The sequence below is a fragment of the Corella eumyota genome, chromosome 1, assembly GCF_963082875.1.
Source record: "Corella eumyota chromosome 1, kaCorEumy4.1, whole genome shotgun sequence".
NCBI lineage: Eukaryota > Metazoa > Chordata > Ascidiacea > Phlebobranchia > Corellidae > Corella > Corella eumyota.
In genome coordinates this window covers 17453775-17479908 of record NC_137490.1, presented here as the reverse complement: position 1 = coordinate 17479908, position 26134 = coordinate 17453775, and the positions used below count along the sequence as shown (strand labels likewise).

The window sequence follows — 26134 nt, the reverse complement described above, 5'->3', positions numbered from 1 at the left end:
AAATATCATTTAAAATGTCAAAAGAAACTCGGTTGGCATAACAAAAGAAAAACAATTTAGTCAATTTTCACACTATATATAAATATTTACATAATAAATAAAAAAATTAAATATTAATTTGTTTAAATACAATGTAAATAAAATCAGGTTTAATTTTTACTTTACAGTTGGTGATAAATATGACGGAATTCAAAATATTAAATACATAGTAGTAAAACATTCGTTTACATATTAAGTAGTTAGTATCCTAAAAATTTATCGTAAAAAGTCACAAAATTTAAGATTTTAAAAAACAAAATCTGAAAATAGATCTCGTTTTTTAAACATGGTAATAAACAGGAGCAGTGTAAGTTAATAGATTATTTTATAGAAATAAATATTAGTTAAGTTTTGAATAGAAAAAAAATAACGACTGACTAACCAGACCAGCTTACATTACATTACATGCAAGAAATGTGAACCCTTTCCCTTTTGACCCTTTACAGTTTTATTTTACGTACGGTACAGACAGACAGATATAGCTCGACAATAGTCACATGTCAGCCTCAGCCATATAAGATTTTGATGTAAATATTTCTAACGAACAAACTGACAGTTTAAAAAAGTAATAGTTTAATATTTACAATTAAGGTCAGGCTGTCAGGATAATACTGTCAGGCTGTATGCTGTCAGGTTGTGTATTGCTTTAACAAATCCTTTGTAAAACAGTCTACAGGTTTTGGCCTAACATAAATTAAAACAAGAAAAAAATTAATTTTTTGAAATATGAAACTATATGAAAACAAACACGTTAAAATATTTTTTGTTTCAGTAGATTGCAGTTACAAATTTTTAATTCAAAATTGTTATGTTGATAATTATTGAATAATGGAATTAAAAGTATGGGTGGATGGTGTACAGAGGGTGGTGTGTGGAATTTCAGAACAAACCACAGTCCAAGAAGTAGTTATCGCACTTGCTCAAGCAACTGGTAATCATAACTAATTAATTCTGAGAATAAGGGTCCTATTACCAATTTATAACCTACTATTACACTGAACAGGATATATAAATTTAATTATGTGCAATTAGTATTAATTTCTAATTTTAAATTTAAAGATAAATTTTACTTTTTAAATTAGTGTCAGTTTTGCCTGGTACTGTATGAGTGTTTTCTGGTATATACCTTATAGAAAAAACATTAACATTATGTTAATAGGGCGTACTGGTAGATACACATTGGTGGAAAAATGGAGAAGTATGGAAAAGATGTTGCCACCTTCAGAGCACCCTCTGCAGGTAATTGCTTAAGAAAAAAGTTTTTATTAAAGTTTCAAAGAATGTGGAGTTATTGTTATGTTAAAGTTATATGTGTTTGAAAAATATATCTATTTATTTAAATTTAAGGTTTTATCAAAATGGGGGGAAAGCTCAGGCGAAGTTCAGTTTTTATTAAGACGGACAGGAGCCAGTAGTGTAAGTGGAATGCCAGTTGAAGATGGAGTTGTAACACCAGAAAGATCAGGCTACAGGTAAAATCTAATTTTATAAATTTTTTTTTTATTGGTCCTAATCAGTATTTTGTTCGTTTATTTGTGAAATGATTTTTTTCATTTTTAATATTTAGGCTAACTATATTTTGGTTTAAAAAATATATTTTTTAAATCAAAATAACTTGGTTAAATATTTTTAGAACAAAAATTTTAACAATGTAAACAATTACAAAAAGTTTTTATTTTTAGGCAAAGTTTACCTCCCCAATTAAAACATCGACAAAAAAATGATGCCCTACTTAACAGAAAGGAACCTATGAGAAAATCACTTTCAATCACTGGTAATAAAGTTATTTAATGTAAATTAAGTAGGAATTAAATACATCTTATTTATAATACCACATGGCGAGTTTAATAATGTTTAATCAATAAACAGAACTCCTAACACCTTTTCTTTTAGGAAATGAAAACACAAAAGGAATTCACTATGATGATATCAGAAAATCAAAAGACGTTGAAATTTTTCCAAACATGGACAGCATCAAAAGAGAAATTCAAAAAAATAATTTTAAACAAAAAACTCCAGTTATGCCTCCTAGTGTTCGCAAAGACAATACGCTTACACGGACAACGAACAATCGACCTCCCTCTAGAAACGAAAACAAGGCGAAAAAAGAAGCACTTATTCCTTCGATCTTTAAAAATGATCCCGTACCCCCTTCTCCAACTAAGAAACCGTTGACTCCACAAAAGTATCGGGGTGACCCCAAGCAAAATGAAAACAAACAACTTTATCGCAGTAAAACTCCTGTCAACCAGAGAACTACCAGAGAGGTTCCGACGTTAACTCGTCGCTCTGAGACACCTAATGTCCAAATCCCAGTTCGAGCACTTGATGCAGTTTCTATGAAAGCAAAGCAAGAATTTACGAGGCTCGTGGTGGAGCAACATGGTCACATTAAAGAACAAACTCAAACCTTCAATGCACTTACAGATGAGCTGGAAAAATATCACGAAACTATGCAAAGAAAGGAAAAAAATAATTTAAACTTTTCGGTGAGCTTTTGATTTTAAACCAATTCATAAATGGGGTATTTTAGACATATGTTAATATTAAATACGCTATTAAAGGCAAATTAAACTAACTTAGGCTTAACAAATTATTAAAAATATTAGAAGGAAATAGAAAATCTCGAAAAAGTAATTCGTGAAAATGAAGCAGAAATATTTAATGAAAAAATGTTGGAAGAATTATTAGCAGAAGAAGATAAGAAAGGTAAAAGTTATATACAATAATTGATATTACAATTTCACCAAAAAATACCTTTTGACTCATGTTAAGTGATGGGACTGAAATTTCAACAACAACAACATTATGTTGTTATTTTAAAATTGAAATAAATCTTTTTATATTGTATAGTTGAGCACTTAAAAGCAGAGAGCAGCAATTTTCAATCACAAATTGAATCCTTAAACAACAATCTTACTGACCTAGAAAGGCATATTTCCTTTCTAACGGAAGTAAGTTTTAATTAAAATTTTGTAATGTATATTTTTTGACCTATTTTTTTTGGAAATTTTGTGCTATATTTTTGTTAACCAATTGTTGTTTATTTTTAGGAAATTAAACAAAAACAAAAAATCCAAAATGAAAAGAGTCAATTACAAAACAATCACAGGTAAATTTTCTTATCATGTTGTTTTTGTTTATAAACAGCAAAAACCACTTATGAAAATGTAATCAATCAAACATTTAAGTTAAATTTCTAATCTATATCTACAAACATTAGTTACACTTTAAAATTAGAAAGTTTTCAAAAAATCAATAACATAAACAAATTGTACATTTCAACTACATGTATATATATGTAACTTACCTGTTATAGAGTTGCCGCTCATAAATTTTGTTTATCAGCCCATTAAAACTTAGTGATATGCCCCGGAGGGACTTAGTTTGATTTAATAACAAGTTTTAAGTGCAAATTTTGTGATTAAAATTCTTGGGTGGATATTGATTTATTGCATGAATTTTCTTGTGGAAATTGATTATAGAACATTTATAAAAAATATATTTATTTTTTTGTAATTAGTAAATGTTGATATTTTATATTTTAATACATAATTTTAAATTATATTCTTGTTACATTTAAACATTAGCTTAAACTGATCTCATTTAAAGCACAATTTTTTCTTAGGTTTGTATATATATTATTATGTTCACTTGAAATATTTTTAAGTAATAAACATAAACAAATAGTAAATAAACATTCTATGCTAACCTTTTAATTGAATTTTTTTTAGGAAAGAATTAGAGAACATGCAATCGCACATGGAACAGGCAAACAGAAAAATTAAACTTGTCACCGATGAAATTAATTTAACCGAAAAGGACACGGCATCAGCTGATAATGGTAAAAAAATATTTAAAAAAATTGTATGAACATCTTTATTCTTTAAAACCCAAATTTTTTGTATTTTGTTTTCCTAATACCTTTTACCCCAATTATAACATAATTATATGCTCTTTGGTTAGATAGTTTTCTGTCATCACAATAGGGATTAGTTAAATTTGTTAGGTTTAAACCACTCACAATAGCTAAACTTATTGTAGTGATATCTTAGTAGTGGTTGTCAAGTGTTAGTGTCAATGTGAGAAGTGGTGTTAAATTGTAAACCAAGTATTTTGTTTGGTTTCTTTAGAATGTAATATCGTTTTTGGGTACATGATTTTCAAAAAGTGTAACATCATGTATATTAGGCATTGCTTTTGTTTTTTTATTATTAATTATATATATTAAAACACACCAAAGTTAAACTAATTTTTTATAGGACTCATTGAAAAATTGCGATGATATAACCTATTTTAGTATTTAAAATTCTTGTTCATTTGTTTTTAGATATATACAACAAGAAATTAAAGTTGGAATCCTTGAACAGAGAATTAAGACAAGTTAACCTTCAACAGTTTATAAGAAAAACTGGCTCAAAAGTTACAGTATTACCTCCAGAAAGAGAAAAAAGTAAGATTATTAAAAATATTTTTTGATAACACTTAGAAATTTCTATTTGGGTTAAAATAATTTTTTGTATTTGAATAAAAATTGTATTTATTTGTTACAAATATTTTTGCACTGTTTTGTTATTCAATTTTCACATTGTTAAAATTAATTGCATTTATTGTTACAATAGTTTAATTTTAAAGGCACCATAAAAGTCTTTGTTCTAAAACACAATGCACAATAACAAAATATCAATGGATTAAAACAAAAGACAATTAAATTGAATCACTCTCTAATCTCTACTAAATTTAGTTGTTATTCCAAATGTGCATTTATATTGATCTATTGATAATCCAAGTAAAGCCGACATTAATTAATTGATATCACTTTAAGATACTTTTAAATTTTGAAGAAACATTTTTGCTTATTTAAAAAATTCTAATTTTGCTTTTCCAAAAAAAAATATGAGTTAAAAAAGGCTATGTTTAAAATTGTTTGAACATAATTGTTATATATAAGCAACATAATTTAAACTTTTATTTATATAAGCAACATAAAATTTAAATTTTAAGTAAATTTTATTTACTCATTTTTCATTTTAATTTTAGACCGAACTGATATTCCACCCAGTATTGAGAAGCGAAGTTCGGCAAAATATGAACCCCTCAAGGATAATAGTGGAGGAAACCCCGATACTGGAGGGGTATGGGTATAGCCCCCTAAATATTTTTATAATTTTTTTTAAATTTTGCAACTATTTGAAAATTAGTTTGTTTTATTTTACATTTAAAATATTTTCTAAGTTTGTATTGTTTAAAATCTTAAACTTAGTATTTTTAAAAAAATGATAATCCATCTAATCTAGTATTGGAAATATTCTTTTCTATTCAATTTTTTTTACAAATTAGTGATCATAAAATTTAACTTGTAGCCTAGACATAAAGTTCAATCTACTTTAATTTACAAATTGTATAAAAATATTTTTATATTCATTGTTAGTGATCGTATTTTTAAATAATTGTGAACAAATAGTTTTTATGAATTTTTTGTATTATGTTGTCTGTATTTAATTATTATGGTACAATGATCAACTTTAGTTCATAAATATTTTATTGGTACTACATTTAACATGGTGCATCCCAATTTCAAGAATGTTAACCCAATCAAAATAGTTTTAAAAATTAACTCTTACCCTAGTATAAATTTGTATTGCGTTAAATTTTGCTTTGTAAAATTTTTGTGCCTTGTGTTTGTAATTGTATAAGCATACTGTTATAATAATTTTTCAGTATTTTTTGGTTTCTTTATTTAATCTAACAAGTTTGCATACAAAATTATGTAGAAAAGGTAATTTTGTATACGTTCTAATGCTATCTCAATCCCATTTTGCATATTTTCCAGCATTACTCTACTATGACAACAATATTCGGTGCTCCATTTATTATATTAGGTTGAATTGTGAATACTATATCATTGTTATACGTCTCGATTTTTTGATATTTTGTCATTGTGTTTTTTAATATATTTATATATTTGATTAAATCGTGCTGCCAGTATTATATATTTCTGCTATTTTAAAGATGTGTTTATTTTTTTCACAATTATTATGCTATTGTTAATTACACATAAAATCTGGTGAGATCGCGTTCATTTGTTTTTGTCCGATTTAATTTAGGAGCTAGGTTAAAAATTTTATTAATTTTAAGAATTTTTTTTAGCTGAAGCAATGATCATACAAGGTTGTATGATCATTGGCTGAAGAAAGCTTTTAAGCTGAAAAACTCAAATTTGTACTAACAACCATTGGTTTTACTTCTATGTATTAACTAATAACATAAAGCAAAAATAGCAAATATTTTGTAATTAGATAATGGTGTTAAGGGTAGCATTATATTTTGACTGAATTTAAGGTAAAAATCCTTAGATTTTGATTTTAAACAAATTTTTTGCTGAGGATAATTATTTTAAAATGGTTTATTCATGCGCGAAATATTTTGTCAAAGTTGAGTAAACTTATAATATCAACAAAATGGAAATTTTAACAGCGTGTTACTATTTATTTATTAACGAAATAATAGCCAGTTAGTCTATCGAATATGGGTGTATTATAATACCTGATGTTTAATATTGATGTTGTACCAAACCCAGATCAACTCTTTGACCCTCATGCTGTAATACCGTGCACTACTTGTGGTTTAACCGTTCAGATATCATTTTTCAATAAACACGTCAAAAAATTACACGAACGAAACGTGTTACGATATTTTTGTTGCGAAGCCGATTGTAGGCGAAAAAAGTCAAGTGACTTTGATGGATTTAATTCTTTGGCTTCTGTTAAACAACATTATAAACTAGTTCACGGTAAAGACAAGTTTCTGTGCCCGAAATGTTCACGAAAATTTAAAACAAAACATTCGATGCAGCAACATTACAGGGAGTGTGGAGTTAAATATTTATGTTCATGTGATGTCCTGTACAGTACAAAGCGTGGACTTCAGTTACATATCAAAAACTCAAAGCACATTATTCCAGAAAATTTGAAACATTTGTTTCAACAAAATATTATTAAGCATAAACCTAAAAAGGAAATTTTATTTGAGACAAGTAACAAAATTCAAAAATATAGATCAATTTTACCTAAAGGTAATGGAAAAATGACCACTATGAGTAACAGTAAACATTTATTTGTACCAATTACGAGTACTGCCAAATCTAGTATATTTTTCCCAAACCTAAAAACCATTAAAATAAAGGGTTTTCAAAATAGAAAAATCAATTCTCAAAACTATAAAAGTTCTCATGATTCTGCATTACAATTTTCCAATGTAGTAAATAGATCTACTGTTGATGGGTCATGTCAGACAGCTTTAAACCATAATGTACACCAAAGCATATCAACCACTACTAACGATTGTTACAGTGACATGAACAACCAATTGTCAGCTAAAGATATATCCAGTCAAACAGATTTAAATTTCTGGTTAAACAATGAGGCAATAGATAAAATTTTATGTGAAAATAATGCGACACAAACTAATGAAACAGAAACGACAATGTGTCAAACAGATTGGAATTTTGAAGATTTAATAGAAGATGAAAATGAAAAATGGCAATGTACTTCTACAAATTCCATCTGTGATGCTCAAAACCAAACATCATCGTTAGGTTACTTTGATTCTAATCAGCAAGGTTTATATTTTAACAAGGAATTATCTGATGTGATAACTACAACCGCAGAGACACAAACTTTAACAGAAGAGACATTTTCAGAAGAGCAAATCGACAATCTTGACATTTTATTAAATAACATTGAAACACAAACGGACTTTCCTTCATTTTCTTTCGATGATTCATATAACAATTTAATTAACACATCAACCCAAACTAGTTTTGCAAATGCTGTTGATTTAGATTTTCCATTAAGTACTTCTGAGACGCCATTTTCTAATCTTTTTTGAACAGATTGCAATTTTTTTTTAAACACATTTGCACATACTTGATATTTTAGGTGGAAGCTTGGTATCATATTACACTGTTTGTTTATTTTTTTTAACAGAATTGCATGTTTTATTTTGTATTTACAAATTTGAACTATTGTTTAGACAAAAGTAAATATTTCACATTTTGCAACATATACTTACTTACTTGCAAATTTTGTGGATGGATTTTTTTATTTTTTTGAATAATATATTTGTTATATTTTTAGATGTTGGGCTTTTGATTAATGCTTATTACAAAAATGTCCTTGGTAAGATTTTTTGCACGGAAATCACTTAAACTTGCTTTAAGAAGCACCTCAATTTTACCACATCACCAAATTATAAGACAAGCTTCATATGAGAATAAGCCCCTAAATGAAGAATGGAAAAATCTTGCTAAAAAACAACTAAAAGGTGTTGATCCGGAAGAAAGATTAAGTTGGAAAACTCCGGAGGGAATTAACTTAAAACCCTTTTTTTGCAAGGAAGATACAGTTGAGTTGGAAAATGAGTTGCCTGGTAAATATAAATTAATTTTACAGAATTACATTTTTATGTTGCGACTTATTATTAAATTATTTTAAACTGGTTTGTTTTAACCATAAAAATAAAAACAATTGCTTTTTATGTGTGTTTATATATTTGCCAGGTAAATTTCCTTACACTAGAGGTCCCTATCCTACAATGTATGCAAACAGACCTTGGACTATAAGACAATATGCTGGCTTTAGTACAGTGGAAGAAAGTAATCAGTTCTATAGGTTTGTTTTAAATTCATTATTTTGAGTAATATGCAGAATTAGAAAATTTTTGTGAAAATTCTGAATTAAATTTTAGAGACAACATTGCTGCTGGTCAACAAGGTTTAAGTGTGGCCTTTGATTTGGCTACACACAGGGGTTATGATTCTGATAACGAGAGGGTGAGAGGTGACGTAGGTATGGCTGGAGTTGCCATTGACTCTGTGGAAGACATGATTAGGTTTGTTAAAACTTTTAATTTTTTTAAACATTTTTTTTAGACTAAGTTAGAAACTGTTGAAAGAATGACTTACCCTTTTTATTTGTTTAATTTTTAATATATAAAATATTTCTGGTTTTTTAGACTTTTTAAAGACATTCCACTTGACAAGATGTCAGTTTCCATGACGATGAACGGGGCAGTAATTCCCATACTTGCTATGTTTATTGTTGCTGGAGAAGAACAGGGGGTTTCCCCCAAGCTACTAACCGGAACAATTCAGAATGACATTTTAAAAGGTAATCATTTGTCGTTATCATTTTTATAATTAAAGTTATTAATAATTTTAAATAATATTTGCTCTTGATGAGTTAAAAGTATGTTAAAGTTGGTAAAATAGCAAAAAATACTACCCAATGATTTGCTTTTTAGAATTTATGGTACGAAATACTTACATCTACCCTCCCAAACCTTCAATGAGAATTATATCCGACATTTTTGCTTTTACTGCTACTAACATGCCAAAGTAAATAATAAACTAGGTTTAGTTACGAATAATCACAATTAAGATAATTTTGTTTGGATGTGTAAAAAAAATTTTAAAAACTCTTTCGGTATATATACATGTAAGTATTAATGGGTTTAATAAATTATTTTTTTTTAGATTTAACAGTATATCTATCAGCGGATATCATATGCAAGAAGCAGGAGCTGATGCTGTATTGGAACTTGCTTACACAATAGCAGATGGTATTCAATATTGCCGGACTGGGATTGAGGTAAATATCTTAAAACAAGAAGGGAACCAAAACCATTCCAAAATTATAAAACCTTATTTGCTTAAATATATGTTTAAAAAAAAGTGTCTTTTGATTGTAATTCTTAGAATAATATTTATATACATTTATTTATTTATTTAAAAGAAATAATTTTTGCATTTCGAACCAAAAACTTGATATCTGTGTTTTATTTTTCGAAATTTTTAAGGCTGGATTAGACATTGACCATTTTGCTCCTCGCTTATCATTCTTCTGGGGGATAGGGATGAATTTTTACATGGAAATTGCTAAGCTGAGAGCAGCAAGAAGATTGTGGGCCCATCTTGTTACCAAATTGTTTAAACCAAAAAATCCAAAATCTTGTTTGTTGAGAACTCACTCACAAACTTCAGGTATTAAACATTATTTAATTTATCTAGTACCGGTATTTAAAAAACGTTTTTTTTGATTAAGGAAAAAATGTAAATTGTGGCTTTTTCACATCTTTTATATGCCTTGTTTTTAAAATCAACAAAAATTTTATGTAAGTATGTCAGTTAGCTTCAAATTATTCATTATTTAATTTTTTTCTTAGGTTGGTCTTTAACTGAACAGGATCCATACAACAACGTGATTCGAACGACCATCGAAGCCATGGCAGCAGTATTTGGTGGCACCCAATCTCTCCATACCAACTCATTCGACGAGGCTTTGGGTTTACCCACTGTGACAAGTGCAAGGATTGCAAGAAATACACAAATAATATTACAAGTAAATATTTGTTGATAGCTTCATCTACTTCCAATTTTACTAAAATAGAATTTAAAAAAAAAAATTTACGGAAATTTTGAATTGATTTACTATAATTTTGAACCCAGTTAGAATATACCATTTAACTTTTTGTTATTAGGAAGAAAGTGGTATACCTAATATAGTTGATCCTTGGGGTGGTTCTTATATGATGGAAAATCTGACAAATGACATCTATGAAAAAGCATTAGAGGTACCAAATATAATATATATAGGAGGTTGAAATGTACTGGAATTTATTATATTTGCATCATTTTTTATAATTTTTTTTTGTATTCTGATAAAATGGGTGAGTATTGCCATTGTAAAATTTGTCAATGATTTTTAGGAAATAAATATGATTGAGGAAATTGGAGGAATGGCTGAAGCTGTAATAAGTGGAGTCCCAAAACTTAAAATTGAGGAATGTGCAGCAAGAAGACAAGCTAGAATTGATTCAGGTTAGTAATCTGATATAAAAATTTAAAAAAAAGTCAAGAGTAATAACCTAGTCATAGAGTATATGAACCACTTAACATGTTATAATACTTTAGTTATGATTTTATTTATGATTCCAATTTTATATCTTACTTTCTGTTGTTTTTTGTATAGGTAAGGAAATAATTGCTGGTGTAAATAAATACAGATTACCTGAAGAAGAACCATTTGAAGTTCTTTCTATTGATAACTCTTATGTTAGGGAAAGTCAGGTAACAAATTAAAATTTAAAGTTATTATTGTATTGAATTTAATTTAATTAAATTTTTAAATCTGTAGATAATATTGCTAAAGTAATAAAGAAAAAAATTTATAAAGCAACGATAAAATACGTGATTTTTTTTTTTAGATTGAAAAATTAAAGAATATTAAAAGTTCAAGAGATAATGAAAAGGCAACGAATTGTTTAAAACAACTTACTGAAGCTGCAAGGTGAAAACATTTTTAAAAGTCCTTGTGATTTTATAAATGTTTATACATGAACTAACATACTGACATTAGTATACACAACATTTAAAAATTGTAAAATTCAGAATTTTTTGACTTAGGTCATCAGGAAATTTATTGGAGCACGCGGTTTATTGTTCAAGGGCTCGTTGCACAGTCGGTGAAATATCATCAGCGATGGAAGAAGTTTTCGGTCGTCACTTGGCTGTTGATAGACTTGTCAGTGGTGCTTATAAGTATGACTATATTATCTTACAAATTTTTTTGATTTTGTTTTGCTATTAATATAAAAATTAATGACAATCTGGAGGAGATGTGGTTTTCTACTTCATGGAGGAATTTTTGCCTGCAGCTGTGTTTCAACCTGAGGGGCCTTGGTTGTTAAAAACAAGTTTTTAGCAACTAGGTCACTCTACTATGCCGGTGATTTCTAATTTTCAGAACTGAATATGGTGACAGCAACGAAATCGAAGACACTTTGAAATATGTACAAGAGTTTTTTGAGTTCGAGGGTCGCCGACCGCGTATTCTTGTGGCCAAAATGGGTCAAGACGGTCATGATCGAGGGGCAAAGGTCATTGCAACAGGGTTTGCTGACCTTGGGTTTGATGTGGACGTTGGACCATTATTTCAGGTTCATAACTTAGATTTTTATTTTTAAATGAACAAATTTATTGAAAAATGTTGTATCAAATATAATGCCCTAATTTATTTGATGTTTAAGTTATACCTAAAACTAATTAATTTTTTGTAAATTATTGCAATTTAGTGATTGTAAATTACAACATATATTAGTTAAATTTTTATCATCAAGCATATATTTAAACCAACATCTTATTTTAAAATTTTTACTTCAATTTTAATTTTATTTTTTTAGACACCTAAAGAAGTAGCATTGCAAGCTATAGATGCAGATGTACATTGTGTTGGAGCTAGTTCACTTGCAGCCGGACATAAAACATTAGTCCCTGAACTTATTGAAGAACTTAAGAGATTAAATAGAGAAGATATCATTGTTGTAGCTGGAGGTAATATCACTTATTTGTTATATTTTTTTAAATTTAAAATATATTTTTTTATTTGTTTATGTTTTTTTTTCTCATGTCTTTGTCATTGATGTAAAGATTTAACCTTTTTTGCTAAACCCAGTCCTAAGTGGCCTTTTGCATTTTTAGGATATTTTTGAAAATGTTGCCCAATATTTACCCTGCCAATTGCGTTTGGTTTTAACTCGGCATTAGTTTGTTTTCTTTATAGCACCTTAATTCTGCTATGACATGGAATCAGTGGGAATTAAACCATTGACCTCCTTACTGTGAAGCCAAATGTTCTAACTAATACACAACATCATAGGTTTATCAATATAACTACTAATAGTTTTCAAAAAATTTATTAATGTAATTTTACGTATACAATCACTGTAAGTGAATTTTAAAACTATAAACATCAAATGTTAATTTTTTTCCCCAGGAGTTATTCCACCGCAAGATTATGAGTTTTTGTTTAAAGCTGGAGTGGCTCAGGTATTTGGACCTGGTACAAGGTTACCCTCAGCTGCTAAGTTGGTTGTTGACCAAATTAAGGAAAATATTTTAAGAAGAAAACGTGAAAATGCCTAAGTTGTTTTATTTTCCACTTTTAGTTTTTGATTTTAAAAGGTCATACTTCGGCATACTTGACAGCTAGAACAAACCTAAATATATTTTTTTATTTATTGCTCTTTTTTGTATGTTACAATTCTGTTTCATACCATATAAAGAGTTTCACTTTACTAACATGTACTTTCCTTTTTCTATATTTATTATTCTCTCACTATGTCCCTCTTCTTTGGGTGTTTGATTTCCCTGTACATTTGAAGAGGATTCTTTCTACTATGATCAAGTTCTCTGTTGGAAAATCTTGATTTTAACATAATTATTTGCTTCCGCTGGGTGGTAGTAGAGATTAACTAGTTGCATTTGCAAAAATGTCGTTCACCTTTAAATTGAAATCTTTAATTTAGTATTGGATATTTTTGATATTATTCATTGTGTATAAATATACACATATGCCAGCGGGCCATTGTGGTGACGTTCAGAAGACTGGTAGAGTCCGACATTTTTTATTGGAAAGTTATTTGATTGACATTGTTGTTATTTTCGTGGTAATAGCCTTAAGGATAATTGCACATTATAGTGTAACTAAATAAAAAAGATAAGGTTAAACTAGTACATTTCTAATACCGCATCAGGTAAGTTTAATTGTTTGTTAACGTGTGAAAAATTAATTGATTCATAAAATTTTTGGTTTGGGTTTTAGCCAAGTTTAAAAATGGTCACGGAATTCGTTAGTAGGCTACGTTCCAATTAAAGAATGCATAGCCAATAGTTGTTCACTTTAAATGCAGAGTTATTAGACAACGTGGTCATGATTTATTTTGGGTTAAAACAAATCACCCATTAGGGGTCAAATGTCTACCAACTTTACACTAATCATCCAAAAATGTTTGCATTTAAACAATGTTATCCCAACCGTGTCGTCATGCTTACGATTTCACTGGAGATTAGTCTTTAATATTGTGAGCAATTAGTAACGCATAATTGCGCTTTATAATATAAGTTTTAAGTTTTTTTTTTTTATAATTCTTATCAGGTTTCTGTCTCATACTTGGGTACATATGAATTGGCATGGGACTAAACATGTAAGAAAAAACAAAATGAATGCTATTTCTCTTGTATTTATTCCACTTTAACACGCGTGCTAATTCGAATAAAACGTTGGAAGTACCATAAAAGTAAAACCTCGCTCGATTCGGTAGAAATATAGCAACAACAACACCGTTTCACGTCGACAATAATAAACATAAATAGAACATCTTTTTTCAATTTAAATAATATACAAAATACGCGCAAGCATAAGCGAGAAAAAACGCCATTGATTTTCTATTGCTAAAATGAAAAGCGGGTTCAAAGACACAAAACGAATGCGGCGTCAAGTTAGTCAACCTAGAAATTATTTATATATTAAATTCGAAAAAATAAAAGAAAACTAAAACGAGGAGAGAAAAATGACAATAAGGTAAAAAATAAAGGAGTTCTGAATAATTTGAAAATATCGTTAATCCAAACAGTTAGGATAACAGAAAATGTAAGACACTCAAAATTGAACTGAGTCGACTTAAAGAAATGACAGAAGTAAAACAGCAAGCTACGAAACAAATTCGCCATTCATTCTAGCAAGCAAATGGCATTTTTTTAGCCAAATTACGTTATTTTAAAGGTTTGAATTCATCCAAAATTGTAAGCAAGTTAAGGTATAATTTATCATATTTTAATGCCAGAAGGAATGATTAAAAAAAAAGCAAAAATCTATTAATCTTTTTATAACACCCAAAGTAATACGACAATTAACATTTTAAGAAACATAAAAAATTGTGGGATTTGTATGAAAAAACACGCACATTAAGTATTAAAACAAGTAAAGGGTACCTTTGTATTTTGAAATGGCTAGTTATTGGTATGAATGGCTAAAAAGAAGCCCAACACTTAACAAAGCATTGAGCATGTAGAGTTCCATGGTAAAACATTGCATAAAATTAGTTTTTGAATCATGTTAAGTACACTGCCTGTAAGCGAAAAGCAAGGCTTTCACACAGTTCATAGAAAACAGACATTGCTTTTAATTAGAACAATCTTAAGTAAAAAAAGCATTAAATAACAATAAAACTCTAGTTTAAGGCTGCGAAAAAAAAACGATTGCACTTTTATAAATATCAACGAATACCACGTGCTAAACGTTAAACCAAAAATCAAAAATTCAACAAATTTTTTTTGGAATTAATTTTTTTACTTTTTTTGTGATTTATATGTTTTTTAATCGAAATAAGTCGTGCCGAAGCCTGCTTTAGCCCAGTTCAAGCAGCAAAATAATTGAAAAGAAAAGCGACATAACAAATTGACTGCATTTTGTGTAGTGTTAACAACCCGAAAAATGCAGACGTTGTGGTCTGGGTTCTCTTTTTAGAGCGCTAATTCGCGTTTTTGCCAAAATTGTGGTTGTGTACGGGCCAATATCAAACGCAGACACTACAATTTTTCGTGTACTTGAAATCGGGTCCACCAAACCCGGATATGACAAAATGTTTGGTTCAACAAAAGCACTCCAGTTTAAGTTTAAAGGGGCTACTAAACCCAATTTATAAGCACTTGATCATTGATTTAAACTCAAAAACGCAATGTAACCTAACCAAGTAATTAAACGCTTTCCGACAGGTTTTAAACTTGTTAATCATTTTAACATTTTTCCGCATTCTTAACTTGCAATTACAAAAAAACGCAAAAAAGCCGAAGCCACCAACTTGAAAAAAAAACAGTGTTTCGCATGGACACCGCCGCAGTAATGAAAAACATCGAATATTTTTTACATGAAAATCACCACTATTGTTCGAATACAGTGCCAATAACCGAATAAAAATGATTTTTAGATTTTAAACGGGTATTGATTTAAGGAAATATTTGGTCCGCGATAATTGAATTTAAATAAACGAGAGATGGAATTTCAAATTTTTGCGAATTTTGTTTTATCGTAAGACGACGAACTTGAACTGTATTGCGCAGCAAAATGCCCTTTCCCATATTATATACTCCAAAAAATAAACAAAATAAAATAATTTAAAACTAATTAGAAAATAAAATCTATTTTCTAGTGTTCGAAAAATAAAATGAAGGGCCTTAAATCAGGTTACAACTGTTACAATTTAACACAAACATTTCCTACTTAGTTAAATCAAAAATAGGCGCAAACAAAACGCGTTTACTTTTCTCTCCGACATAAATTCACTCTTTTCTATTTCCAAAACAAGTGGCACTTGGTCACTAGTTTTTAATACTCTGATGGGATTTTGCGCAGCCGAGGGCTCAAAGTTGACTATTTTTGTCCGAAAGTTCTCGAAAGTTCTCAAGTATATTGGGGGTGACAATACGATGCTGGTTGATAAAAACAGGTGACATTGCCAGGTGTGTAATAAATAGGGGGCGTTTGGGGGGTGCATGGTAACATGGAATTTTCCGGGTAACTGGCCATGGCATCATGGGGGTAATATTGGGTGGGTTGATACACCGGGGCTTGATGCTGCCTAATTTCCTGGCGATGGGTCGAACAACGGGAGCACGTGCAAGTGCAATTACAAACCTCAGTCTGCGGTAAGGATGGAATAAATGGGGTCACCTCGGGGTAAGGACCGTCGCCGGAATGTGGGTGAAGACTGGGAGCGTTTGCAAACGGGGTAACAGGTCGAGAATGAGGTGCGGGGCTTTCAGGGGCGGAGCACAGTTCACCGGGGGTGGAGGGCGGTAGTGATGAATAGGTGGAAATAGGCGACGATCTGTCACTTAATGGGGGAGGGCTAAAGTTGTTGCAGTAATGGACTGAGCGATTTCCTGGCAAGTAACATGGGTCCATTGGTCGAGCAGACTCGGATATAATTCTTTGTTGCATTGCTGTTGCATCTTGGGAATTATGAGCCACGATGTTGGCTAATGATTGTCGGAATAGAAGAGTGATAAGATCGAGAATGAGTGCACGTTCATGCTGCATCAAACAAACTGTGTTGTTGTCCACCACGCGGCGTAAAACCAATAAATACTGGAATTTCAATTCCTCTTCCCCCTCGAAATGATTGTTCAAGTAAGCCACCAACTTTTGTTGTTGCCTAGTGATGTCGTTGAAGTCGATGAAAAACCGCGAGCACATGTGTTGTTCTAGCTTATTGACGTCAATTGGATTCGACGAAGAAGTAAACGAATTTGCTTGGTTTAAACCGTTCTGTCGGTTTGTAACGTTCCCGTTATCATCACAGTCTCCTGGTGTATAATCCCGCACTAAAAGATTGCAATATCTCAGTAGTCCACCACCTCGAATTTCCTCGGGCCTATGGGTGCAGATTCTGCGGTATCGTAAGTGCCTCAACGCCGCGGCGAAATCACCGTACACACTTTCAGCCAGAACAGTTGGATGGAAAGTGTCGCTCATTTTCAGCGAATCGTCTAGATTAGTTTTAGGTTTAGTAGCAAGTTGAAAACGTAGGTAAGTATCCAGGATAATTTGAAATGAGTCGACGCTGAATTCGAATTGTCGCCTCATGTTTTCGACGAATTTAAGCTCCAAATTTCGACCTAAAAAGGTAAAAAAATGTGCATGAAAATCAAGTTAGATCACATTTCTCTGTAGATACGTTTAACACAAAATAGATTTTCAGATACCCAGATGTAAATCATAAATTAATCATTATTTATTTCAATAAATGCGCGTCGTCTTAAACATAATTAAATAAGCTGGTTTCCAGCGTAGTTTGTGGTTTATGTACATTTCGAGAATTTTTCGAGAACACAGGCAGTTAATGAAAATTTACTCAAAACAAAATATCTATTTGGTCTAACAACAAGCGAAGAATGGCCTTTTTCAATTCGTATTACAATAGTTTAAAGTAATATTCTGCGAAGATCTGAAATTTAAAGTTAACCTTCCGGTCATACCACTTGCAGAGTGGCGGCATAGTAAAAATAAACACAAACCTAAACTGCTGGTTCGCGTAAACCCATACTCGGTATATATTTAAAGCAAAATGAAAAACAAGTCGTATCAACATTCCAACTTAAAAGAAAACTCTATTGTGTAAATGGCCACACCCAAAAGCGATGTTTTCAACTTATTGCAGTTCAAATTTATTTTATTTACTAAAAACTTCACATGTTTAAGACTAAATTGCACCAACAAATATGAAAAATTGTTCATTTTTTAAGCTACCGCGACAGAATTATTTTTATTTTTTACTTTATTATTTTTGGCGATTAGATTAATTCAATTAGTAACCTTTTCTTTTTCATACCATGACCGGCATAAAATGTAATTTTCTATTCTTGGCTAATTAAAAGCCAGTTAAAATAATTTGGTTCGTATAACAATAGGTCTAAATATTTGATTGGATTTCAGGCAACCACTTTATCTTAATTAAACGTTCAGTTAGACGCATTCTGACGTATACAAAAACGTCTAGCGGAACGTTCAAAGTTAAATGGCGCGTTTAATCAATGTAATTTGGGCCCTAACGCTAAACGAATAAACGTAATTAACAACACGCCTGTAGCATAAACCAAAAGAGGTGGGCCGAAATAGCAAGGCTAATTTTCCCCACGCAAAAGTACACAATTAATTGACGCCCGACCACTAATGATACTCGGATAATATTTACGTAAAGGATTTGCGATTCGGTTTAAACTGCATTGGACCTGATTGGTACGGTGATTCAAAAACTACGGTGTGCAAATCATTTTTGATGGGCGTATGTGGCGAACTGGTACCGTACGCTTTACCTAACGTAAACTATAAACAACGATTAATACTGCACGTACCACACCAAACTTGTAAAAAAATGCGGCAAATATTTGCCGGAAAAGCAACTTACGCTGACCGAATGATACAAAATTTATAACATAAATTTACCAAACAATCGTTAAAATGGGCGCATAGTATTTTAAATAGAAAGCTAATTTGTTTTATTTATAGACGTGTTTCGTTGTGATATCCACTAACAAATTTTACCACTATTGATATTATTTTATTATTTTTCTGTAATGTTTCTCCTAAATGTATGGGATGCGCGGTTATTAAAATAATCGACCGACATACCATCAAATCTATTTTAAATGGCATGACCAAACGTTTTAACAAATTGGTTTGCTTAATTATATTTACCTGTGTTGTTGTTAAGAGAAATTAAACTCCATCGATCTCTGTTGTTAGTCACTTTGACCATTTTCTGCACGTAAGCTCCTCCAAGAACAACACTGCTCATCCGAGTTCGACTTACGCCATCTGGAAGAAGATCTCGGAGGATGTCCATGACTACGTTTTTAACCTTTTGCCAACATCCCTCTTTGCGGAGAAAGTGGGGAGTGGGAGCGCATGAAGAAGCGGGAGAAGAGGAGGTGGAGGATAGAGACTCAATAGATCTTGTTCTACATCTTAGAGCGTTTTTGTCGTCCGAGGATGAAGGGTTCGCGAGGAGAGAGTGGGTTATAGGAGGGGATGAGGGGAGACTGTACACTGATGAACCACTGCTCGTGTACCCGCTATCCTCTACTGCGTCATCGATCACGTGACTGTCCTTACTAGGTGGGCGGTGTTTAACTTGATTGACATCCCGCTTTCTGCGAACTCGATCGGTGCTTGCATTAGTAAAACGAGTTTGCTTGGAGTCCAGGCAGGGAAATTCGATTGCAAAAATGAGATCCAAGTCTTTGTAAGGGCACATGACGTCATCAGAGAGCACGTGCGTGGCAGCACTGCCGTTGAGTCGAATGTCTCGGACCCGAATTCCAGCGTCGGAAAGTCGGTCACGGACCAACTAAAAATAAAGCAATAAATGAGTTAAACATCCCGCAATGACGTTTTAATTTTTGTACAGGGTATCGCAGGTTGAATTACGATGGTTATTAGCTATTGTTAACCACGCCCTGTCCAGTTAAAGCAGGGCCCGATTTTACGATTTACAATCGGGCGTTAATTGATAAACGTTCACGTGTTAATTAGGTGCGAAACACACGAATAGAACATCCTAAATTACAGGCTCAGGTCAAGTTAATATTCTTTAATTAAAACAAATTACCTCGACTAGTTCACACGGCTTTATGTTAAGCGTAGGAAAGTTGCCCGTCCCGTGAATGGGCACCGCTGTATCCATGACGTCATTGAGCTTTGTCACTTGGTTGAAGTCGAGTAGTTGGTACCGCTTCAGGTATTGCCTTCGCACCCCGCCGGGGCCCGGGGCTACTAAGGCGTCCTTGTTCATGATTGTATGCAAGTCCTATGTGTGTATACTTGTGGATCACAATGTCCCCAATTGAGCTTATTATTATAGCAGTAACAAATTTAACTTAATATATTATTAACCTGCACAAATAAAAGGGTTGTTTTATTATTAGGGAATACTTCGTTGTTTTAAATTAATAATTTTAGATTATAAGACTGCATCATTCCATTTTCTAGTGTGTAGATATCTTTTAAGTATAATGCTGGTAATGCAATCAACCGGTTAAAATCATTGAACATAGGTGCTAAAACCGTACAAGCAGCTGACTTCTAAGCTAAACTAAAACAGTCCCGTACTTTTATACCAGTTCGATCGTTTGAAAAAATATTTTTTGCCGGATTAGGAAACCTGTTTATTTTCGAAATTGCCAATCAGGTCAAACCGCAACGAAACAGAGACAATACGGTGTAAAAATAAATATCTGGTCAATCCATATCGCTTAGCCTTTTATTAGTTATTACTCATAAAAAAGGCCGCAGTTTTGATCTTTTTCTATTAAATATTTTTCTATTTCATTTCCCGCTTTAAGATTTTAGATTTTTGCCTAATTTACATTTTAATAGAATGCGAAAAATAATTAACAAACAAGAACAATTGGCTGTCTGTATCGTGATAGGTTATATTAAAACCTTAAGGTATAGTGGCTTAATGAAAGCAAGCCAGCTTTTTGAAATGCCTATTGGTTAAATTTTTTATTTTTTGCAACTGACATTTCCGCTCTATTATTTGCTTGAAACATGTCATATTTTATGTCGGGTGGTTTGCAAAATGAAAGTATTAGAAAAAAAAAAAAAATTTTAAAAAATTTGCCCCGTAAAAATAAAAAAAAATATTTAACATAACATAAATCTGATTTAACTTTACAAGTTGCTGCAATCTGTCCTAGGGCAGGAATTAGATCGAGTTCTGGTAATTATAGTTTATGGAATAATATTAATTTTACGTAATCCGCATTAAGCTCGTTTATTGCTACAAACATGTTAAAAGCCCCTTGATAACCGGCGCTTCGTAAACCAAATACCGCAGCCTTAGTTAATGCATAGGCTTTCGCTTTTTATCACAATCTTAATGCTCGAGAAAGAAAATCTACTCAACCAAATGCTGAACGCCTGTTAGGTTTTATAGAAATAACAGCTACCAACTTCTTGGTGAAAACCTATTGCGAATGAGCCATGAAACAAGATTGCCCTTAGCGGTGAACCGACTGAAATAACCTTCTTCTAGTGCTCTCTCGTTTGCTCGCGTATTTCGAAACCTCTCTCTCGCGTTGGGGAGCGTGATGACGCACGACAAACGAAGCGTGGAAACAAAGTGTTGTCAACCAAAAAAAAATTATTTAAAAAAACAAAAACCTGAAAACCCTATTTACAACAAGTGACCTTAACATGCGAACAAGCGTTCTTTTACTTAACAACACTGCACATGTTATAGTAAACAAACCAAAAATCTAAATTAGATGACAATAGGTCTTTGTTTAAACAAAGTAATTGATCACCGTTTAAATTGTATTGTTTCGAACGTAAACACGGTCCAGTAGCACAATAGCCAATTACAACAAAGAAACGAAAAACAATAAACTAAAAACATAACAAAATGCCAGCTAGAACTGTCTATACATTTTTAATTAAACATAAACGTTTGTAATGTACCTTACACTAAACTTTTGTATGCAATGTCAACAACAGGCCAGTTTTGGTAACTTAAAAGCTTTAATGAAATGCGGTAAATCCGCATCCTGTTTTTCCCTAGTGTTGTATTTGCAATTCTAGGCAAAAAAACAGAAAACAGTTCTGTCTGCTTTTTGTCTGTCAAGGGTAAAATTTTGAAATCGAAACTTTTTGAATCCAGTCTTTTGGAACAGAATCAATCTGACACGAATTGGTAAAATGTCAGCAGTTAACTTATCAATTAAATAATCTCTAATCATTGCTGATATAAGCCTTTTCCTACCGGAATCATTACATTTTTATTATTACATTATCATTCTGTGACGTACCTAACAAATAGCAATATCTTGCCATGAGCGGATGTAATGGTTTACAGATCTATTCTCGAATTCCAATACACGGTATTATGACGTCATCAATCGATCGTTTGTGATAACCTGGTCGCGAAGACAAACAAGCTGTGGAGAAAACGTAGCCCTAACAAACACCCGCTCGGCGGGCAACGTTATTTGATAGGTCAGGGGCGTGCGACATATTTCTTGTAACTGGGTAAATATAAACCGAGTCACAGTTCCTTCCACTTGTCGGTTGTTTCTACATAAAATTTCTCACCTTGCTGGTATTCCCACTCTTCAAAAGAACACTCTCACAAAAATACCCGCAATTACATGCTGAAACAGCGCGTGGGCGACCCTAAGTCTGATTTACTAACCATAACAGCAATAAAAGTAATCGAGTATCTAAAGGTTCAATAATTAAGCATAAAACCATTTCAATTAACGAGCAATGGTGCAATTTTTATTACTCTACAATGAGGCTGCGTTAAAGCGCTACATACAGCACATTTCTATTACTACATGTTGTTAACTAAGCGTACTTATTTGGCCACAAAACAATTATTTAATAAAAGTTTATGTTTACACCATTTAAAACATTGACTGAAAGCTCCAAAGAGTTTTACCTATTATTTGCAAACCAAATACTAAACAATATGTTTCTAACAAAACTATAAATAGCTAAGCCTAAGCATATGCTGTTAAAAAGTCTCATAAAATTAAAAATGTCAAAGTTTAACTATAACCATTTATTTTAAAACCATTTAGTAAAGTGAGGAAGTCACCAAAATGATTGTGCTCTGCTTTATCAGAAACCTTCTCGTTACAAAAGGAAGCGTTTCAATAGTCAGTAAAAGCAATATGTTTGCATAGAATCATACAACAATATAACGAACGACAGCCTACTAAATAATAAACAGGAAAGGGTATATTGAATTGCCCATACGTCGGGAATAAATCTAAATACATTTCCATTTTAAACGAATACACCTACTGCTTTAAACCATACGCTAACTGTGCTGATTTTCCGTCTGAATGCTAGGTTTTAAATAGCGAGCCTCGATGTATTACAACTAGGAATTTACCAACTTGATTATTTCTGTTGCGGTTTTTATTATACAAGATCGTATCACGACATAGCTAAAAATAGACACGAACAAAACTTTATCTATTGGGCGGCCCTACTAAACATTTTGCCCGAAAGCTATGGACTCCAGTTGTCTATAATTAGCGCGCCTTCTAAACTAAGCAAGCGCTGTTATTTACACGGCTACAGACCGCCGAATATATGAACTTTGTGCCTATAATCAACAAAAGACAAACGCGCAGGTGAGACTTTAAAGACACGAAAAAGCCCACCCTGAAATTACATATCAAATCGAACCTATTTGCTTGTCCGTACTATTAGTATAATTTGATGTAGCCGAACTGTAATTTCGAGCGGTGTAACTTTTATGAATCAACAGTCTGTTTGCAAAGCTGCGCCATGCAGTATTGGTCTACACGCATAATAAACATAAATTTCGAGCCGAAAGGCGACGCGCGTTATTTACGTTGTGTTCATTTATTTACAGTTTATGATGTGCTGGGTTTTAAAGAATGTAAATAAATAATAACGAAAACGCAAGTGTTAACGATATATCGAAATTTACATGTTGTTGGTCTTGAACATAAATTTACTGAAATTAAATTTCCCGTTTTTGACATTTATATTCTAATAATTCCCCTAAGTATATTGAATTTCCCATTCTGGCGAATAAATTTACCAAGATAGAAATAATCGTTCGGTGTAAGCTGTATTTGAATTCCCCAACGGTATAAATCTCGCTATTTTTGTGTGAAATTTTAATATTTTCGAAATCTATTAGGTAAATTTAAAGTTTATTACACAAAAATAACCACCGATGGCACGCGCTTTTTACCGTTTAATCAGCAATAATAAATCATGAACAATAAATACCTAATGGGAGTTATAACCTGTTTGGTATTATTAATAAATAAAAAAAACACCCCATTAGTTTTGCGACTTAATATCCGCTTTGGAGATTTTTTCCATTTTTAAGCCGATTCTCGATACAGCCGGGACACAACGTACTTGTGACGTCACAATGATGAATTGTTCCCACATTTCTGATAACTATCGTCATTTTAAAGCGTCCGGTTCGCCCGATCACTACATACATAGAAACCGTAATCACTGTATTTAACAAACGGCCTAAATTCGAGCAATTTTCCTCAAAGCCAAAACGACAAAATTGGATTCGACTGGGAAAATGGTTGCATGGTCTGGTGCCCCACTTGACCTACTTTGGAGATATTTTTCGCGATCTCCTTGGCATGCCATTTTGTGAATTGAAATTTGATATTTCATACTCGGGTTCAAAAATAAATTAATAAATAAAATACAGCATTTTAAAGACGCAATAAATAAAAAAAAGACTGCACCTAAAATCAGAAGATACTTTTTTTTATTTTATTACTTTTTCGGGTTAATTAAACGCAATGCATACCAATTCGTCGGATTCCTAATAATTAAAACAGTTAATTAGAGCTTAACACACTTTCGAGAAATATTGCCGAATTTTGTTTTAACTTATCATGACTATTAAGCATATTGCAAACTTTAACAGATTTTTATTTGGTAAATAAACTTTTTTCAAAACAACAGGAAGTAATTAATATTGTGAAAACCCTTAGGAAAATATCTAAAAATATTACCGCAGACCCGAACAAAAAAACAGCTTTTAAACGAATATTAGGTTCCTGTTAATGGTTCCTGACTTCAGTTTAACTTAACATTTTACACGTCTGATTTTCCGTTATTAAAATTGTAAAAAGGATTTGAACCGAAATTTTGGCAAACCAAACAAATTTGATTTACGCGATATAAATAAAGTCAATCGGATAAGCATTAGCTACCTACCGCTAAAATCGACGTCAAAGGCTTTTGAAATTGTGACGTCACATCGTCTATTGTGACGAAAATAACATGACAGCGAGCCCGTCTTTAAAGTTGTTTTAAATATAGCATAACTGACAGGCTGCTATTAAAACATAAACATCTTAAAACTAGTTGATTTATTTTACCTTAAAAAATAGTTTGCTAAACTGTTTAAGCCAATTTGGGCTTTCTACATAATTCAATTGTCTTCTGACTTACTCATACCAACAAGTTCCCTGCAATTTCCATAACAACTCAACATTCATTGCAAAAATGCGAAAATCATAAACTGTAAATGTTATATAAACACGAAACGTAGTGTTTTCTAAACGCAACTATTTTAATAGAATTGCTAAATTTAATGTTGAAATTCGAAACAGAAAGTCGAGTTTAATCGAATCACGAAACAAAATTTCAAAGCCATTTTTTTTCAAATAAGCAATTACAAATACTTCTGACGTCCATTTGCGTGTTATTACTTCCCGTCCCGACTTATTGCGCCATTTGTACAACTTCTTATTACATCACAGTATATAAGTTTGCCAAATCGGTTTCAAGGTGTTTAATATAAAAAAAACACATGCCACCTTAACAAAAAAATATTTTTTTTATTTAAAAATTTTGTATACTTTTTCCTTGCTTTTTAAAATAATTTTACTACATTAAATTCGCAATGTGCAAGCCTTTTTTTTAATCGAATAATATCCCAACAAACTGCTGAGTTTTTTATAAGTTATACCCTACTAAATTGTACTGACTTTTACTAGCTTGTCATTACAAATGTTGACATATATCATCTGTATTCTAAACTTTGCCCCTGTGATCTTATATCAAGTTCCAGCAAATGGGATTTTAAATGTGGTTACGTTACAGCGTCGTCGTATCAGAAACCATTTCAAAAACAAGCGTACTGGCGACCTAATATCTTGCACAGAAATAGC

General features: G+C 31.6%; 4 protein-coding genes across 4 annotated transcripts; 3 read left to right on the top strand and 1 right to left on the bottom strand.

Moving 5' to 3' along the window:
- The first annotated feature begins 816 nt into the window (after positions 1-816).
- LOC145753673 (uncharacterized) lies at positions 817-6103 on the top strand. The gene is made up of 11 exons (XM_082570098.1): positions 817-970; positions 1199-1278; positions 1387-1511; positions 1722-1813; positions 1933-2528; positions 2649-2748; positions 2893-2993; positions 3093-3151; positions 3774-3883; positions 4370-4492; positions 5080-6103. The coding sequence occupies exons 1-11, from the start codon at positions 868-870 to the stop codon at positions 5184-5186; spliced, it is 1596 nt and encodes a 531-aa protein (XP_082426224.1). The 5' UTR covers positions 817-867; the 3' UTR covers positions 5187-6103.
- Positions 6104-6508: 405 nt separating this feature from the next.
- LOC145763728 (uncharacterized) lies at positions 6509-8172 on the top strand. The gene has a single exon (XM_082575238.1). The coding sequence runs from the start codon at positions 6589-6591 to the stop codon at positions 7927-7929; it is 1341 nt and encodes a 446-aa protein (XP_082431364.1). The 5' UTR covers positions 6509-6588; the 3' UTR covers positions 7930-8172.
- A 9-nt stretch (positions 8173-8181) lies between these two features.
- LOC145763726 (methylmalonyl-CoA mutase, mitochondrial-like) lies at positions 8182-13612 on the top strand. The gene is made up of 16 exons (XM_082575236.1): positions 8182-8469; positions 8600-8711; positions 8788-8931; positions 9055-9209; positions 9343-9436; positions 9575-9689; positions 9898-10081; positions 10264-10439; positions 10579-10671; positions 10807-10918; positions 11070-11167; positions 11305-11387; positions 11504-11638; positions 11844-12036; positions 12280-12430; positions 12873-13612. Exons 1-16 carry the CDS (start codon positions 8196-8198, stop codon positions 13019-13021), a joined length of 2268 nt encoding a protein of 755 aa, XP_082431362.1. The 5' UTR covers positions 8182-8195; the 3' UTR covers positions 13022-13612.
- A 550-nt stretch (positions 13613-14162) lies between these two features.
- LOC145763727 (terminal nucleotidyltransferase 5C-like) lies at positions 14163-20325 on the bottom strand. The gene is made up of 3 exons (XM_082575237.1): positions 20047-20325; positions 19134-19785; positions 14163-17554 (listed from the first exon to the last, which is right to left on the bottom strand). The coding sequence occupies exons 1-3, from the start codon at positions 20227-20229 to the stop codon at positions 16338-16340; spliced, it is 2052 nt and encodes a 683-aa protein (XP_082431363.1). The 5' UTR covers positions 20230-20325; the 3' UTR covers positions 14163-16337.
- Between the last annotated feature and the right edge of the window lie 5809 nt (positions 20326-26134).

Excerpts from the sequence above, each read along its gene's own strand:
- LOC145753673 (XM_082570098.1), top strand. The coding sequence starts at position 868 with ATGGAATTAAAAGTATGGGTGGATGGTGTACAGAGGGTGGTGTGTGGA. Across the intron at positions 971-1,198 it reads CGCACTTGCTCAAGCAACTG|GGCGTACTGGTAGATACACA; the intron begins GTAATCATAACT and ends TTATGTTAATAG. Across the intron at positions 2,529-2,648 it reads AAAATAATTTAAACTTTTCG|AAGGAAATAGAAAATCTCGA; the intron begins GTGAGCTTTTGA and ends TAAAAATATTAG.
- LOC145763728 (XM_082575238.1), top strand. The coding sequence starts at position 6,589 with ATGTTTAATATTGATGTTGTACCAAACCCAGATCAACTCTTTGACCCT.
- LOC145763726 (XM_082575236.1), top strand. The coding sequence starts at position 8,196 with ATGCTTATTACAAAAATGTCCTTGGTAAGATTTTTTGCACGGAAATCA. Across the intron at positions 9,210-9,342 it reads TCAGAATGACATTTTAAAAG|AATTTATGGTACGAAATACT; the intron begins GTAATCATTTGT and ends TTTGCTTTTTAG. Across the intron at positions 11,388-11,503 it reads CAACTTACTGAAGCTGCAAG|GTCATCAGGAAATTTATTGG; the intron begins GTGAAAACATTT and ends TTTTTGACTTAG.
- LOC145763727 (XM_082575237.1), bottom strand. The coding sequence starts at position 20,229 with ATGAACAAGGACGCCTTAGTAGCCCCGGGCCCCGGCGGGGTGCGAAGG. Across the intron at positions 19,786-20,046 it reads AGCCGTGTGAACTAGTCGAG|TTGGTCCGTGACCGACTTTC; the intron begins GTAATTTGTTTT and ends CTTTATTTTTAG. Across the intron at positions 17,555-19,133 it reads TTCTCTTAACAACAACACAG|GTCGAAATTTGGAGCTTAAA; the intron begins GTAAATATAATT and ends TTACCTTTTTAG.